Source organism: Berghia stephanieae, chromosome 5 (genome assembly GCF_034508935.2).
Source record: "Berghia stephanieae isolate SIO BIC M18660-M18661 chromosome 5, UCSD_Bste_1.3, whole genome shotgun sequence".
NCBI lineage: Eukaryota > Metazoa > Mollusca > Gastropoda > Nudibranchia > Aeolidiidae > Berghia > Berghia stephanieae.
In genome coordinates, this window is record NC_088364.1 from 1,532,132 (window position 1) to 1,548,819 (window position 16,688).

General features: G+C 36.5%; 1 protein-coding gene across 1 annotated transcript; it reads left to right on the forward strand.

The window, feature by feature from the left end:
- The first annotated feature begins 1,974 nt into the window (after window positions 1-1,974).
- On the forward strand, window positions 1,975-13,755 carry LOC144972229 (uncharacterized). Its single transcript, XM_078913266.1, has 4 exons — window positions 1,975-2,067; window positions 11,374-11,585; window positions 12,147-12,317; window positions 13,261-13,755. The coding sequence occupies exons 2-4, from the start codon at window positions 11,378-11,380 to the stop codon at window positions 13,620-13,622; spliced, it is 741 nt and encodes a 246-aa protein (XP_078769392.1). The 5' UTR covers window positions 1,975-2,067; window positions 11,374-11,377; the 3' UTR covers window positions 13,623-13,755.
- The last annotated feature ends 2,933 nt before the right edge of the window (window positions 13,756-16,688 follow it).

The following is a 16,688-nucleotide window of genomic DNA, read 5'->3' on the forward strand; positions in this document are numbered from 1 at the left end:
TGTTGGTTGTGCGCATGCGTCTCTCGTCCTCGCTTCCCTATAGGTACTGTAGTATATTTCTCAGTTATCCTTATTTTCCCTGGATGGTTTAACGAGGTCCAACCCTTCTTTCATCACCTTTTAGTCGAGATAACTGATGAAACTACTTCAGATGCTGTAGACGTTTCCGGTTTTCGTAAAATTTGAAGTAAATGAGGTTCTTTAAAAAAAAAAAAAACGCCAAATAACTGATGATAATGATGATAGAAATAAAAGTAATGATGATGATGATGAGGATAATAATATAATAATAATAATAATAATAATAATAATAATAATAATAATAATAATAATATATAATAATAATAATAAATAATAATAATAATAATAATAATTAATAATAATAAATAATAATAATAAAATAATAATAATAATAATAATATAATAATAATAATAATAATAATAATAATAATAATAATAATAATAATAATAATAATAATAATAATAATAATAATAATAATAAAATAAACAATAACAATAAAATAATAATAATAATAATAATAATAATAATAATAATAATAATAATATAATAATAATAATAATAATAATAATAATAATAATAATAATAATAATAATAATAATAATAATAATAACAATAAAATAATAATAATAATAATAATAATAATAATAATAATAATAATAATAATAATAATAATAATAATAATAATAATAATAATAATAATAAATAATAATAAAAAATGGTAATAATAATAATATAATAATAATAATTAATAATAATAATAATAATAATAATAATAATAATAAATAATAATAATAATAATAATAATAATAATAATAATAATAATAATAATATATAATAATAACAATAACAATAATAATAATAATAACAATAATAATAATAATAATAATAATAATAATAATAATAATAATAATAATAATAATAATAATAATAATAATATAATATAATAATAATAATAATAATAATAATAATAATAAAATAACTATAATAATAATAATAATAATAATAATAATTAATAATAATAATAATAATAATAATATAATAATAATAATAATAATAATAATAATAATAATAATAATAATAATAATGATAATGATAATAATAATAATGATAATAATAATGATAATGATAATGATAATCGTAATAGCAATGATAATAATAAGGTATATTATTTTCTATAGGAAGGAAACGCCAAAACCCAGAGATAAGCTAATATGAGGACAACGCTTGACTGATTTTCTCTCTTTGTTACCTGAACTATTACACCATAAAGCTTTCTAATTGTTCACGATCTATACATTATTATCTCTTATTGTCAAAAAACAAATAAGAACAAACCGTTTTGGTTCTATGCTTTTCTACGTGATGTGCTTAACAGTTCGAAAGTTAACACTATACACCTGGTGTTCGGTTTTAATCTAATCAGACTAGTATCTGAGTGTCTGTACCAAGACAGTATCAACAAAGATGTGACTCAATGAAGCCCAATACAAACTGGTGTTACTGCTCTCTTGGTGAAGATGTATTATTCTTGAGCCATAGTTTATAGTACGGGTACACAATTGGAAAAATATCATGACTGGAAAGAGAATAGCTTTTGTCACTTAAAGGTTAATATCTTTAGGGTGAATTCAGTTATATCCACTGTATTAACCTACTTTGACAAAATGACATTTTAAAAAATTGACCAGAAAACATTAAGCTCATTTATCAATAGTTTCTATGACCCCATAACCTCCAACAGTCCAAATTACTTAAACTTATAACTTCAATGATGCACTAAAGAAGACTCGGGGTTAAAAGTTTTTGACGGGTCGAGGGGCATTTTGATTTATGAGTAAATGACGTTGAGATGTTATCTGGCCACAATGGAAAGATGTGTTTTGTCTGTGTTTTGTAATGTTGATATGTGTTGTGGATTGGTGGGGGAGTGTGCCAAGAATGGGCGTGTGACCCGTGTGTGCAGACAGCTGGTGTTGGGCAGACGTCACTTTCCATCTTGATTCTGTCGTTGGACTTGTGCTCATTCTTTCGAGTTTGAAAAAAATGTAAGTTTTGTTTTGTTTTGTTTTGTTTGTTTGTTTTGTTTTTAACCGATGTGTATAGATAGTTCGAAGATGACGTCATTCAGGCCTTTGTTATTGTTTTTTGCCATCCGCGTTTATGAGTTATGCCGACTGAACTGTATTAACCCCGACTATAAATGTTCATGGATACACACAGTTTTGTGTGTTGGTCCGTTATACTTCCGGATGGCAATGTTATGAGCTTCTTAGCCAAGCGCATACTATCTATATATTTATAGGTTTGATAACCCACATTGATATGATTTCACTATTGACACTTAGATAACCACGCCTCTCGGACAGTCGTCATGATGTAAACAATGGCAATGGTTAGTAGTCATAGTGAACAACACAGGTTTTAATGTCGATCGGATGTATTTCAGTAAAATATCCACAGTTCCACAGTTCTGATCAATAGAAAATGCAGAAAACTAAGTGTACACTTAAACGTTTATAATAATATGATTGAGGAAATCATGCGATAACTTAGTCACCCATTTGGCGGGATAAAAACAATCAAAATGATCAAAGAGAGGTCAATTTCATTCACTTTATTGATTATAAACAAACAATATGTTTGTCCGAGGACGTGTGAAAGTGTGTCACAAATTCCGTGTTTTGATTGGTCAAGTATCTACTGGTTAATTGTTATTTAAATACATTCAAACCAACGCAAACGATTCTCTCCATCACAACAATCGGCAATCAAGCGGTTGTGATCCGTAGCCATCGTTAACATATAGATAGTATGCGCTTGGCTAAGAAGTTCACAACATTGCCATCCGGAAGTATAACGGACCAACACATAAACTCTGTGTAACCATGAACTTTTATAGAACAGTAAAGTTTGCTGCCCCAAACGTAAACAATAACAAGTTGCTAGTGATTTCCGTTAGGGACCGGAATAATTTACGCACAATATAGGTCTCCCAATTTTGTAGTTTGAGTTGTAGGCAATACACTTTCAGTATTGAAAATATGTTTACATAAAATCTAACAGTTGCAGAAATAATAATATAAGACTAAATTATTCTGAAAATCAGGCTCCGAATAATTCTCGTTTTGTTCATACCAGAGCAATAATTTGCTCTGATCTAAAAATAGATAGACGTAACTTTTGATAAATTTTACCTTTTGTTCCATAAAATATCCATATCTAGACATTATTTGATGCATGATCGAGTATTTATGAATATGTGTTTCTTTTGCCACCTAACAGCCAAATTTTAAAGGTTATTTTCTTTCTATTATATACATTGGAACGTGAGCTGTCAAGACAGGAACATGTGGTTTGCCATGTGCTTCTCGACCTTTGTTTACGTTTGGGGCAGCAAACTTTACTGTTCTATAGTCTGGTTAATACAGTTTAGTGAGAACAACTCACAAACGCGGATGGCAAAAACAATAACAAAGGCCTGAGTGACGTCATCTTCGAACTATCTATAGCCTGGCACTGACCCAAAAATGACGTCAAAGGCAAAGAAAACAAATCGTGAGCAGTATTCAATAGGTATTCACTAACGGCAACTCACAAAACGGTGCGAAACCTAAAAAATGACGTCAAAGTATAAGTCTTAGAGGGTTCTAGCGTCGCCATCGTTATGATAATATAGCCTGACACTGAAATCCAAAAGGACTGGCAGTTTGACGTCATTATTTGGTTTTTGCACCGTCTAGTGAGTTGTTAGTAGTGCTCATGGAAACAAGTTATTTCATTGGTTGAACTATTGAATACAACTCACAATTTGTTTTCTTTTGTGGCAAAAGACTGGGATTTTGACGTCATTTTTTGGTCAGTGTCAGGCTACAACTTTACGAAGGCCACGCACTCAGTCGGTCTCTTATGAGTACAACTCAGTTTTCGAACAGTACAGTGTTATCGGAATTAAAATTTCTTCCAGTTTCCCTGATACCAACAAAGTGAAGCAACTCAAGGAGTTTAAGATAAAGGTAGTAAATGTGACTCATAAATAAGGGAACAACACATAAAAACAACGTTTCGGCCTTTGTCATCCAATTTCAAGTAAACACAATATATATATATATGATTGTCGTTATGATATAGGTGAAAATGTGTGTATGTGTGTGTGTGTGTGTTTTTTTTTTTTATTTTTATTGTTTTTAAAGGGTTTTACGGCGCTTGCAACACATTAAGGTCATATCAGCGCCAGTAAAAAGGAAGAAAATGGGATAGAAAAAAATTCTAGAATTACAATTAAAGCACCCAAGAAAAGGGAAGACAAAGAGGAATTGGTTCAAATAGGAAACAGATGTAGATTCCAAGAGCACACTATCAAAATACTTAGGTTTAGATCACCTAAAAGACTCATTCAGACACAAGCACAGGCCCCTACTAAGAGGAACACACTCAAATGTTTACAAATCATATATAATGTGTATACAAAACAGTCATAACAGAGAGATGATTTACAAGGAAAAATAAATATCATCTCCCAAATCTAACCATACATCTGAATGTTTCCCTCCCAGCCAGGGTATCCGGACATGGTCAGGACAAAACCAAGTAATCTCATTCTAAGACAAGACAGAGAGTAAGTTGGAAAACTGGAATAGAAGACACAGTAAGTACCCACCTCCCCGCCTACTATGGGAGGTCAGGAACCCCACTCAGTGTGTGTGTGTGTGTGTGTGTGTGTGTGTGTGTGTAAGGGAAGAGAGAGAGGGAGATATATATATAGAGTGTGTGTGTGTGAGATATATATATATATATATATATATATATATATATATATACATATATAATATATATATATTATATATATATATATATATATATATATATATATATATATAGAGAGAGAGAGAGAGAGAGAGAGAGAGAGAGAAAGCGACAATGAGATGAAGTAATGAGATCAAAACTATATATATACGAGGGCTCTTTCAGAAATAACCGAAAAATGCCCATTGCTCGGCAACCAGTGGAGATTTTTTAATTCTGTAAAGAACATGATATTCCTTATTTCCTTACGGATATTCCCAGAAATTATGAAGTGCATCATTTTCCACAATGAATTTCTAGACGATTTTAAAGATGGCGGCCACACCTTGAAACTTGGTCAAAGGAGGAAATCAGAGCTGTCATACGTTTTTTGAACGCCAAAACTCTGAATCTTACCGAAATTCATAAAGAACTTTAGAGTGTATATGGTGAGCATGTTATAAGCCATACACAAGTCTATCACTGGTGTAATTTGTTTGAAGCCGGCCATTCCGACTTGACAGATAGGGAAGGGAGAGGGCGTTCGATAACTGCGACGTCAGAAGACAATGTGAAGCGAGTTGATGAGCTTATTCGTCAAGACAGGAGGTTGAAACTTCATGAAATCGCAAGCAGTCTTGAAATTTCGGAAACTTCTGCCCATAGAGTTGTATTTGATGAACTTGGCTACAGAAAAGTCAGCACAAGATGGGTTCCTAAGCAATTGACACACAATCATAAAGAACAAAGATTGGACATCTGCAGGGAACTTTTGAGAAGAAGCAAGAGCTCACGCAGGGTTGACGGCATACTGCCAACGCCGGCGGAGACTTTCTAGGGTACGATGTGACTTTTCTTGACAGCATAGTCACCGGTGATGAGACTTGGTTGCACCATTGCACCCCAGAAACAAAGCAAGATTCGATGACATGGAAACATCCATCCTCACCTGTCGTGAAGAAATTCAAAGTCATATGGTCAGCAAAGAAAATAATGGGAACTGTTTTCTGGGACAGTCGTGGTGTTATTCTGTTCGAAACCTTACAACCTGGAGAAACAATCAATGCTGCAAGGTACTGCCAAACTCTTGACAAGCTTAGGGAGGCCATTCGCAGAAAGCGCCCAGGGCAGTTGACCAACGTGGTCATTTTGCAACACGACAACGCTACACCCCACACAGCACGAGTGACGCAAGGTTGGGTAGAGAAATATGGATGGGAGATTTTGCCACACCCACCACACAGTCCAGACCTCGCACCATCTGATTATCACCTCTTTGGGCCACTGAAACGTGAGCTGGCAGGAAAGCGCTTTGATGTCGATGAAGAGCTTGTTGACCATGTGCGGAAATGGCTACAAAACCTTGACGGAAATTTCTTCCGAGAGGGTATCTATTCCATGGTGCGGCATTGGCAGAAGTGTGTCGACAGACTTGGCTGTTACGTAGAGAAATGAAGGACGAGTCAAGGTATGAACACGTGCAAGAATTTGTTGATAGCATAAAAAACGCGGATTTTACAGGCATTTTTCGGTTAATTATGAAAGAGCCCTCGTATAAATCAAGAAAAAGGTAGGGGCACGTTGGGTAGGGGGGGGGGGGGAATTGAAGTAGACGGCGATAGATAGTTCGAAGATGATGTCACTCAGGTCTTTGTTATTGTTTTTTGCCATCCGCGTTTATGAGTAATGCTCACTGAACTGTATTAACCTGACTATAAACGTTCATGGAAACACAGTTTTGTGTGTTGGTCCGTTATACTTCCGGATGGCAATGTTATGAGCTTCTTAGCAAAGCGCAAAGGAGTTTCTTTGTTATTGTTTTCAGAACACTTTTGAATGATACAGACAATCGTTATAGATAGTATGCGCTTGGCTAAGAAGCTCACAACATTGCCATCCGGAAGTATAACAGCCAACACACAAAACTATGTGTAACCTCAAATGGATGTTGTTGGTACACAAGGGAGACGATCAAACGTATCTGTATTGTAATCAAATGGATGTCGTTGGTACACAAGGGAGACAATCAAACGTATCTGTATTGTAAACAAATGGATGTTGTTGGTACACAAGGGAGACAATCAAACGTATCTGTATTGTAATCAAATGGATGTTGTTGGTACACAAGGGAGACAATCAAACGTATCTGTATTGTAAACAAATGGATGTTGTTGGTACACAAGGGAGACGATCAAACGTATCTGTATTGTAATCAAATGGATGTCGTTGGTACACAAGGGAGACGATCAAACGTATCTGTATTGTAAACAAATGGATGTTGTTGGTACACAAGGGAGACAATCAAACGTATCTGTATTGTAAACAAATGGATGTCGTTGGTACACAAGGGAGACAATCAAACGTATCTGTATTGTAAACAAATGGATGTCGTTGGTACACAAGGGAGACAATCAAACGTATCTGTATTGTAAACAAATGGATGTCGTTGGTACACAAGGGAGACAATCAAACGTATCTGTATTGTAAACAAATGGATGTCGTTGGTACACAAGGGAGACAATCAAACGTATCTGTATTGTAAACAAATGGATGTCGTTGGTACACAAGGGAGACGATCAAACGTATCTGTATTGTAAACAAATGGATGTCGTTGGTACACAAGGGAGACAATCAAACGTATCTGTATTGTAATCAAATGGATGCGGTTGATTTTGATGCATAAGACGAGACAAGACGCCTGTTAGACGATATTATATTTTTTAAAAAACGAAACAGGGACACTGCTGTCAACAGCCGATTGTTACTAAGCTGATAAAATATCACGTATTTCTTTTTTTTTTCCTTGGCAATTTCGACACACCCGGATAATATTTGGTCGTTTAGGGTGAACGCCTCGCTAAAAAATATCGGTGATTGCTCCTTCTATGTCTCGTTTTTGTAGGGCAGGGTCTGCTGTTTATTATATTATGATAATGTGTGGTTTCATAAGCATACCTACCTATGTTTTTATTAATCAAACAATAGGAATTGATGCGGAACCAAACACGTAGAATCCTTTGTGAAGCCTGGTGATTTTTATCTATCTATAAAGCTTGATACTGGAACATTAGCGGTGAAGCTATGGCTAACACGTTGAAATATTATGAGGTGACCTACTTTTCGTTTCAGGGTGGTACATATATATATATATATTATATATATATATATATATATATATATATATATATATATGTACATATATGTATATATATATATATATATATATATATATATATTATATATATATATATATATATATATATATATATATATATATATATATATAAGCCACGAAATAAAAATGCTCGACTTGATGTTATAGGAGCGGTAAATATATAAAATAAAATAGAATTTCTCATATATATATATTTTATATATATATATATATATATATATATATATATATATATATATATATATATATATATATATATATATATTTATATTGAGACGCATCGGGTCCCCTTCTCTCCTTTGTGTGAGATCTCTCTATCTTTCACATTGTTCTATAGATCTAAGAGACAGAAGGTCTTCACCTAAATCCAGTTATGTTGACTTCATCCTTTGTGTTTCTATCCTACATAGCACAGTTCCTCGGCCCGAGTCATCTCATCAGCATACAATGCTTACACCTTATAGGGAGTGGGATTAGCGGAAGAGTAGCGTCCCATGATTGGTCGTCACCCATAGTCTGTGACGTCACCGGCGGAAAAGTTATTAGAGAGAGAACGTCATTTCGTAAGGGCGTCCGCCATTGTTCCAATAGTTTAGAACCAGTAACTAAATTACTATGCGTCATTACTTGGGAAGTGATGTCACGACTGTTGAAGCCTATTTGCCATTGTCATCGATCGATGAACAGTGAAGCGACGGCCCATGGCCAACTAGGAGACTTGTTCATCACCTTAACCCACTCTATACCAACTACAGCAAAATTGTCACATTCGTTACGATACAACCAACATTTAACCCACTCCATACCAACTACAGCAAATTTGTTACGATACAACCAACATTTTTCTTATTCAAATTTCTCTTGCACATCGTAAAATTTAAAGAAAATGAACACAGTGTGTTGAAGAGCATGTTTTGCTAAAGAAATTATGTAAGTACTGTCATCATGTTTGAGTGATCGAAAATATATTATTGTGTTAGTTTGGTGTGATGTTTTGGGGAAAATCCTGAAAATGGCTGGTATGGAGAGAGTTAAGCAATCAGTGACAAAGATCCGAGCGTCACTCACGATTTTAACACAGGTGTTGGAAAAGAAAGGAACCGTATCGTCAGGTGATGCGCTGTAATTCCTGCATCAATGTGTCAAAATATTGTGGTAAATACGCACCAATAACTGTGGGACTGACTTATTTGTCTGTTCGGCATGAACTAGAGGTAGCTATGGAATGAAGGACTGTCGGCCAGGTGACAGGGGAACGGAACAGGCTAAATGGCATGTAATATTCTGATTGGTTAGTGCTAATAGTAACGCTCGAACCACCAGCCGTCTGTTATAAAAGGAACGAATTTGACGTAACGCCTCTCTATGCTATTGTTTTTAGCCGGCCATTTGAATGAGTATGTCGTTCTATCAATCAGACGATACATGTTCAAGTTTACACATAGTTTTCTGTCTTGGTTCGTTTAATCCGGCCGGCGGATATTGTGAGCTACACACACAGCATCAATATTGAGCTTGTCTAGATACAATGAACTATAAAGATATATGGGTAATAATATTATGACGACAGAGCTTCATTCATTCCCTAAGCTGGCCATATGGGACTAAATACCTATCTCATACCGTACGTCGTCGCCTGTGAGGCGTCCTTTTGGAACCAACATACTTAAACTATCCATCACGGAAAGCTATATACTCATTCACACCTGAGTTGAATGGAGGTAATGTACAGTGCCTTCGCCTAGGATACAGCAGCGTGTTTTACAAGCATTGGCACTCCCATTCAGTCTGTGACCGCAGTGAATATCACATGCCATTTTGTACTATAACAAGAAACTTTGCTAATGACGTCACATCCGTGTTTTGATATGAGCTTTTTTAAACCCTGGAATGCTAATTTAATGTGTTGTGTAGCACCAGGATAATAGAATGACACACTTACTCCTATCTGGTCCAGCGATTTCCAATCGCCAGTTTTCAACATGATAAAGTATTGCTAGTTTTGGGGAGGGGGGGGGGGGTTGTTGTGTAAAATCATCGTCTATGACGCGTCTCAATGGCGACCGCCTTTAACTCACTCAACCCTAACACCGACTATATCCGTAGTTTAATCGAGGTTACTTTTACCCCATTTGCCTAATTATTTAATTTTTTTTTCTGAGACAAATTATAGGCGTACTATCAAATCTAATGTTTTTAGTTTTTACATGTTAATGGTAGTTAAATAAAGCTATCTACGTACATGCTCATTTTCAATAGATTTTTTTTTCCAATTTTTAAAAGTAGAAAAAATCTCTAGGATTGAGTGAGTTAAACTAATGGGAGGTGTTCTAGAATATCTAACAAGCAATTAAAATCGCATAGTACACTACATGACGTCATGTTATGGCAGTCTTTCTTCCCTACCCCCCCCCCCCCCCCCCCTATCCTCTCTTGCTACTTCCTCTTCCTTCTTCTCCTCTTAATATTTCTGTTCTTATTTTTACTTTAAGGATTTTAATATTAAATAGATGTGGAGATTGATAAGTAGCCTACGGTACACGTACACGTACACGTACACGTGGTCACCAACGCGTAACAGTAACAGTAATAGGCAGGAAAGTCTTCAATCTTCAATCTTCAATGCTTATATTTGCAAAAGGCCCCACGGGCCCAGCACTGCAAATGTTCAGTTACAGTCCATTCCAAAGGCCCCCACCGGCCCAGCACTTCGAATGTTCCGTTACAGTCCATTCCAAATGCCCCACCGGCCCAGCACTTCAAAAATTCAGTTACAGTCCATTCCAAAGGCCCCACGGGCCCAGCACTGCAAATGTTCAGTTACAGTCCATTCCAAAGGCCACACGGACCCAGCACTGCAAATATTCAGTTACAGTCCAATCAAAACAGGGAACAGTCACAAATAACTTTGACGAGCGAGTGCATGCGAGTGTTAATGATAATATTTGTTCAGAACTAGGAGATCTAGTTACAAGCATTAGACTTGTGAATATTTTAGAATAGGAGCACTAGAAACAGTTAAGGTGTAATTTTTGTTCAGAAATAGAAGAGCTACTTACGAGCAATAGACGTTATATTTGTTCAGAAATAGAAGACTTACTTACACGCAATAGACTTGTGATATTTGTTCAGAAATAGAGCTACTTACAAGTATTAGACTTATGATATTATTATATTTGTTCAGATAGGATAGCTACCAGAAAAAGCAAACTTGTTATATTTGTTCAGAAATAGGAGAGCTACATACAACACTTGTTATATTTGTTCAGAAATAGAAGAGCTACATACAACACTTGTTATATTTGTTCAGAAATAGGAGAGCTACATACAACACTTGTTATATTTGTTTAGAAATAAGAAAGCTACAACAGAAAACTTTATATCTAAAATACAGAACAATGGAAGCTGAACTTTGGCAGATTGCAACCTTCGCCCTCTTGGTGCTGACAGCGTGTCTCCAGATTGCAGGCCTAGTGGCCCCTGTGTGGATCTGGCTGAACAATGGGGATAACCATGTTGGAATTGGACTGTTCTTTAGGATCGGCTATGAACGCGAGGGAGACTCTCCAACTCCAGATGGCTTCGGCGAGATCAGGATCGATGATGGTAAGTAGGCCCTCCAGAAACCAAAACAAATCCTCCAGAGCCATTAGGCCCATGGTGCAGGAGTTTATCACGGTTCCTATGTCTTAAAACGGACAATATGAATTACTTGCTATCCTTTGGAGAGGATGCTAGTCATTTTGTGGCAAAGCACCTTCCGCCAGACCCAACAAATTCAGCTACCCAATCACTTCTGTGTGGACAGGGAGGGATCAAAAGAAAATCTAGATCTAGATTTAGAATCGATACAGACCCTTGTTTGTGTGAAGCGAGTAGTCTACCAACTAATCTATCGGTCTCACCTTCAATATAAAAACCTCTTTTATAAGTTTTTAGCCTGAAAACTACTACTACTACTACTACTACTACTACTACTACTACTACTACTACTACTACTACTACTACTACTACTACTACTACTACTACTACTACTACTACTACTACTACTAATAATAATAATAATGCTGCTGCTATTTAGATGATGATGATGATGATGATGATGATGATGATGATGATGATGATGATGATGATGATTATGATGATGACGAATACATTCTAATCCAGAGGACACTTTAAAGTCAGACCACTGGTACGGCATCGTCGTGGCAGAGCTCCTATCAACCTTCCTGACAATGGTTCTCATTCCCATGCTCTACGCGCACTATGACAGAGTGAGATATAATCTGGACACAACCACTGTGTACTACATCAGTGTGGCCGTCTCCGTATTTGCCTGTAAGTATTTTAAACACTCGCTGAATTTCCTATTTATTTTTATTATTCTCCTAAAAAAAGACGACTTGGTCTTGTGATATGACATCGCTTTCGAATCGGAAGGCCAATGGTGTAATATGAGTACCTGGCCGATAACGGCGTTGTCTCTGCTATGGCCTAACGGTGGTCATGTCACGTCCTGCATGTTAGGTGTTCATTGTGGTCAGGGATTCCTTGTAAAGCGCTTTGAGCATGTTTAGTGGATGCTCCTATTCATTCTCCTCCTCCTTCTCCTCCTCCTCCTTCTCCTCTTCCCCCTCCGCCCCATACTCCTACTCATGCTCCTCCTCATCATCTTCATGATCCTCTTCCTATCCTACCTTACCCTACTATCCATGATCCTCCTCTTCCTTGTCCTCTTCCACCCCCCCTCCTACTTATTCTCTTCCTCCTAGTCCTCGTCTTCTTCCTTATCCCCCTCTTACTACTAATGCTCCGCTTCCTCCTCCTCCTCCTCCTCCTCCTCCTCCTCCTCCTCCTCCTCCCCCTCCTCCTCGTCCTCTTACTTCTCCTTCTTCTCTCCCTCGTCCTCCTACTTCTTCTTCTCTCCCTCGTCCTCATCCCCTTTCTCCTGCTCATGCTCATCTTCCTCATCCTCCTCCTCTCCTCCCCTCCTACTACTCCTCATGTTCTTCCTCCTTCTTTCCTGCTCTACCTCCTACTCATCCTCCTCCTCCTCCCCTCCTCCCTCTACTCCTTCTCATGCTCCTCCTCCTCCTCACCCCTCTTCCCCCCTTTGTCGTTAACAAAGTGTATGACACCTTCGTTTAAATCCTGTTTAAATATTTAAAGCTTATTAAACATTGATTGGTTGTTTTGAATAAAGGAGATACCTTTTTAAAAATATCATTTCTTTTATACGCGGAGAACAGAAAAATAACTCCTGTTTCCATTTGCTTTGCAGCGATTTTCAATCTCATCGCCCTCCTCATCTTCCTTATATATCACGGCGATGCGATTCGTGAAGCCCCTGAGATTGGCGACTGGAGTTTTGCATGGGGAGGGCTCATTATGGGCGTCGCCGTCCTGATTCAGGTCGTCATTAGTATGACCATCTACAGGTGGATGGGAAAATTAGGCAAAAAGCTCTGTCTGCTCCAATGGAGCATCCATTCTCCATCACCAACACGACCCCTGACCTTAATCAAATGTTCCATGGCCATTATCCCAACTACCCAAGAAACGCCGTCAGTGACAACTACAGACAATACCACGACGACCGGCTTGATGACGTGTTGCATCAAGGGCGACGTCCCTCCAGCCTAAGAGATGTGCAGTATAAAAGACCTATTCCTCCACCCGTGCCCAAAAGACCATTCAGGAGTAACTCGAGGAAAGCCGAGGGGGATGTTTATCAAAATCTTTCAAAGTTCCACAAGAGGCACGACAATGAAGTTGGTATTGGTAGTGCTGGATTCACTCAGCCGACTCCTCTCTGGCGTAACAACGCGTTCCCAAAGCAAATAAAAACGAATGTCTTGGAGAGACGAGACGAAAAAGACGCGTGGAATAAAGAACTCAGCAAGGAGATTGTCAACAGCAGAATTCATCAAAAAGGGGCTGCTACTTCGAGGGACTATTCAGTTCGAGAAATTGAAACTGCCAACGCTGCCATAAAAGTGAATGAAGAAGCACAAGGTTTGGGAATGTTTGGGTCAGAGTTGAACTTCCCACGTGATGACAACTCGACAGTGGATGAAGACACACAGCCATCGGTGTTTAACACCGATTACATTTACCGACCCTACTCAGAATTGACATAAATTAAATGATAAACGAATTTCTATTCACACCTACAATAATGATAATAATAATAATAATAATAATATAATAATAATAATAATAATAATAATAATAATAATAATAATAATAATAATAATAATAATAATAATAATAATAATAAGAAGAAGAAGAAGAAGAAGAAGAAGAAGAAGAAGAAGAAGAAGAAGAAGAAGCATATTTATATAGCGCCTTTCGTCAAAACCTCAAAGCGCTTTTAAAAAAACAACAAAAAAAAAAACATTAAAAAACAAACAATAATGCAAAATGACACTATCCGTTCTTACGTAAGGAAAATAAAGACTGGTGATGCCCGTACTTGGGGGCGAATAGGTAGACACGTCTGTAACCTCAAATAAATGTATGTCCGTATTTAGGTCGAGTTGATATGTGACCCTCCGCCTCGAAACGGTATTAAGTCGTTTTTTTCAATTTTGGGTTTTTGGTACCCAATCATAGCTTATTTTATGCTTTAAAATTTGATACCAAATTTATACAATTCTGATTATTCATTGCCGAGATATGACCGTTTGAAGTAGGGAGAGTGTAAAAACCAAGTTTTGAGATAATCGACTTTGATGTGAGGCACCGTTTTCACGCACAGTCAAATCAATGGGCAAAGATAACTCCTTAGATACGGGCATCGAAAATTTGATGAGAAATAGTAAGATTTGGCATGAGCTTAGATTATACATCTAATAATGTACATAAAATTTTTGAAACAATCCAATTATTACTTTTGTAGTTATCTATTATTATGTAAGATGTCCTTAAAATAAATAAAACATCCAAAAAGAAAATATGCGACAATTTTATGACATTGCTCACCACTTTTTGAAGAATTTTTGATATTTAAATAAAAAAATCAATGAGATGAGAATTATTAATGTGGCATTTTGTCTCATATACTAGAAGAAATACGATTTCAAAATGTCAAAAGTTAAATAAGGGTTTATAATTTCAAAGTACAGTTTGAAACTACGTGAAGCCGGGTGGGCAGGAAAGATATATATCACGAAACAGGATGAGAGAGGAAGAGAAAGAATGAGAGAGTAACACAGAGAGAGAGAGAGAGAGAGAGAGAGAGAGAGAGAGAGAGAGAGAGAGAGAGAGAAAGAGAGAGAGAGAGAGAGAGAGAGAGAGAGAGAGAGAGAGAGAGAGAGAGAGAACGAAAAAGAGAAGCGAGAAGGGGAGGGGAGAGAGGCTGCTTGTGCATAAAGAGGGCGGGAGGGAAATATAGTAAAGATTGAAGCCTGTATAAGTGTATATATATATATATATATATATGTGTGTGTGTGTGTGTGTGTGTGTGTGGTGTGTGTGTGTTTGTATGTGTGAAAGAAACAAAAGGGAGACGGAGAGAGTGAGGCATGAAGAAAGGGATGGAGGCGGAGCAAAGAATTGTAGGGATAGTTTAAGAAAGCATTTTGTTTCAAAGTAAGTCAACTGGAAACATATTGACCAATGTGATTGCAATCAAAGAAATGGGCTAGTCAAATTATTCATTGCATTGTTTCCATTTTGAGTCAGATGACAGCTTGAGGAGGAGGGGGTGGGGCTTATTGTGTAATGACTTACATGAAAACATGTTATTGAATCTCTCTTTTTCTCAGCGTTCACCCACATTGTTGATTGTCTAAACCCCCCCCCCCCCCCCCCCCTTACCTCAGTATACAAAGAAAGCATGACAAAACGAACATCTCTCTCTCTCTCTCTCTCCTCTCTCTCTCTCTCTCTCTCTCTCTCTCTCTTTCTCTCTCTCTCTCTTCTCTCTCTCTCTCTCTCTCTCTCTCTCTCTCTCTCTCTTTCGCTCTGTGTGTGTGTGTCTGTTTGTGTTTGTCCCTCTCTCCTTTTCATCTAACTTTCTATCTATCTATCTCCATCTATCTATCTATCTATCTATCTATCTATCTATCTATCTATCTATCTATCTATCTATCTATCTATCTATCTATCTATCTATCTATCTATCTATCTATCTATCTATCTATCTATCTATCCATATATCTATCTATCTATCTATCTATCTATCTATATATCTATCTACCTATCTATTTATCTATCCATCTATCTATTTATCCATTAACAGGTCTGTCTCTCTGTCTGTTTATCCATACATTTAACTGTTTTTCATTTTTTTAGTTAGGTGGGGAAATTCTACACCCAACTTTTTCAATCTATTGTCATAAAGTTTCTATTGATGAGGTGATCACACAACCAGGATACAAATATCCACAGCCATTCACACGTGGATTCTGTACAAATAACATTAAAAAAAGAAACAACATTCATAAATTCCAAAATCCAATGTCAATGGTTTTATTTTACAAAGACAGGCTCCAGCTAAATTCCACACCCTACAGGTTTCGAATTTCTAATGTCTTTTTTTATGTGAAAATATTTAATTAAAATGCTATGTCAATGGTTTTATTTTACAAAGAAAGACCCCAGCTATCATCTCAAGTACATAGTTATATCTTTATCCAATTTTTGTTTTGTTTTTGTTTACTTTTGTTTTTCTTAGAAAATCACATCATCCAAAATTCTTGGGTG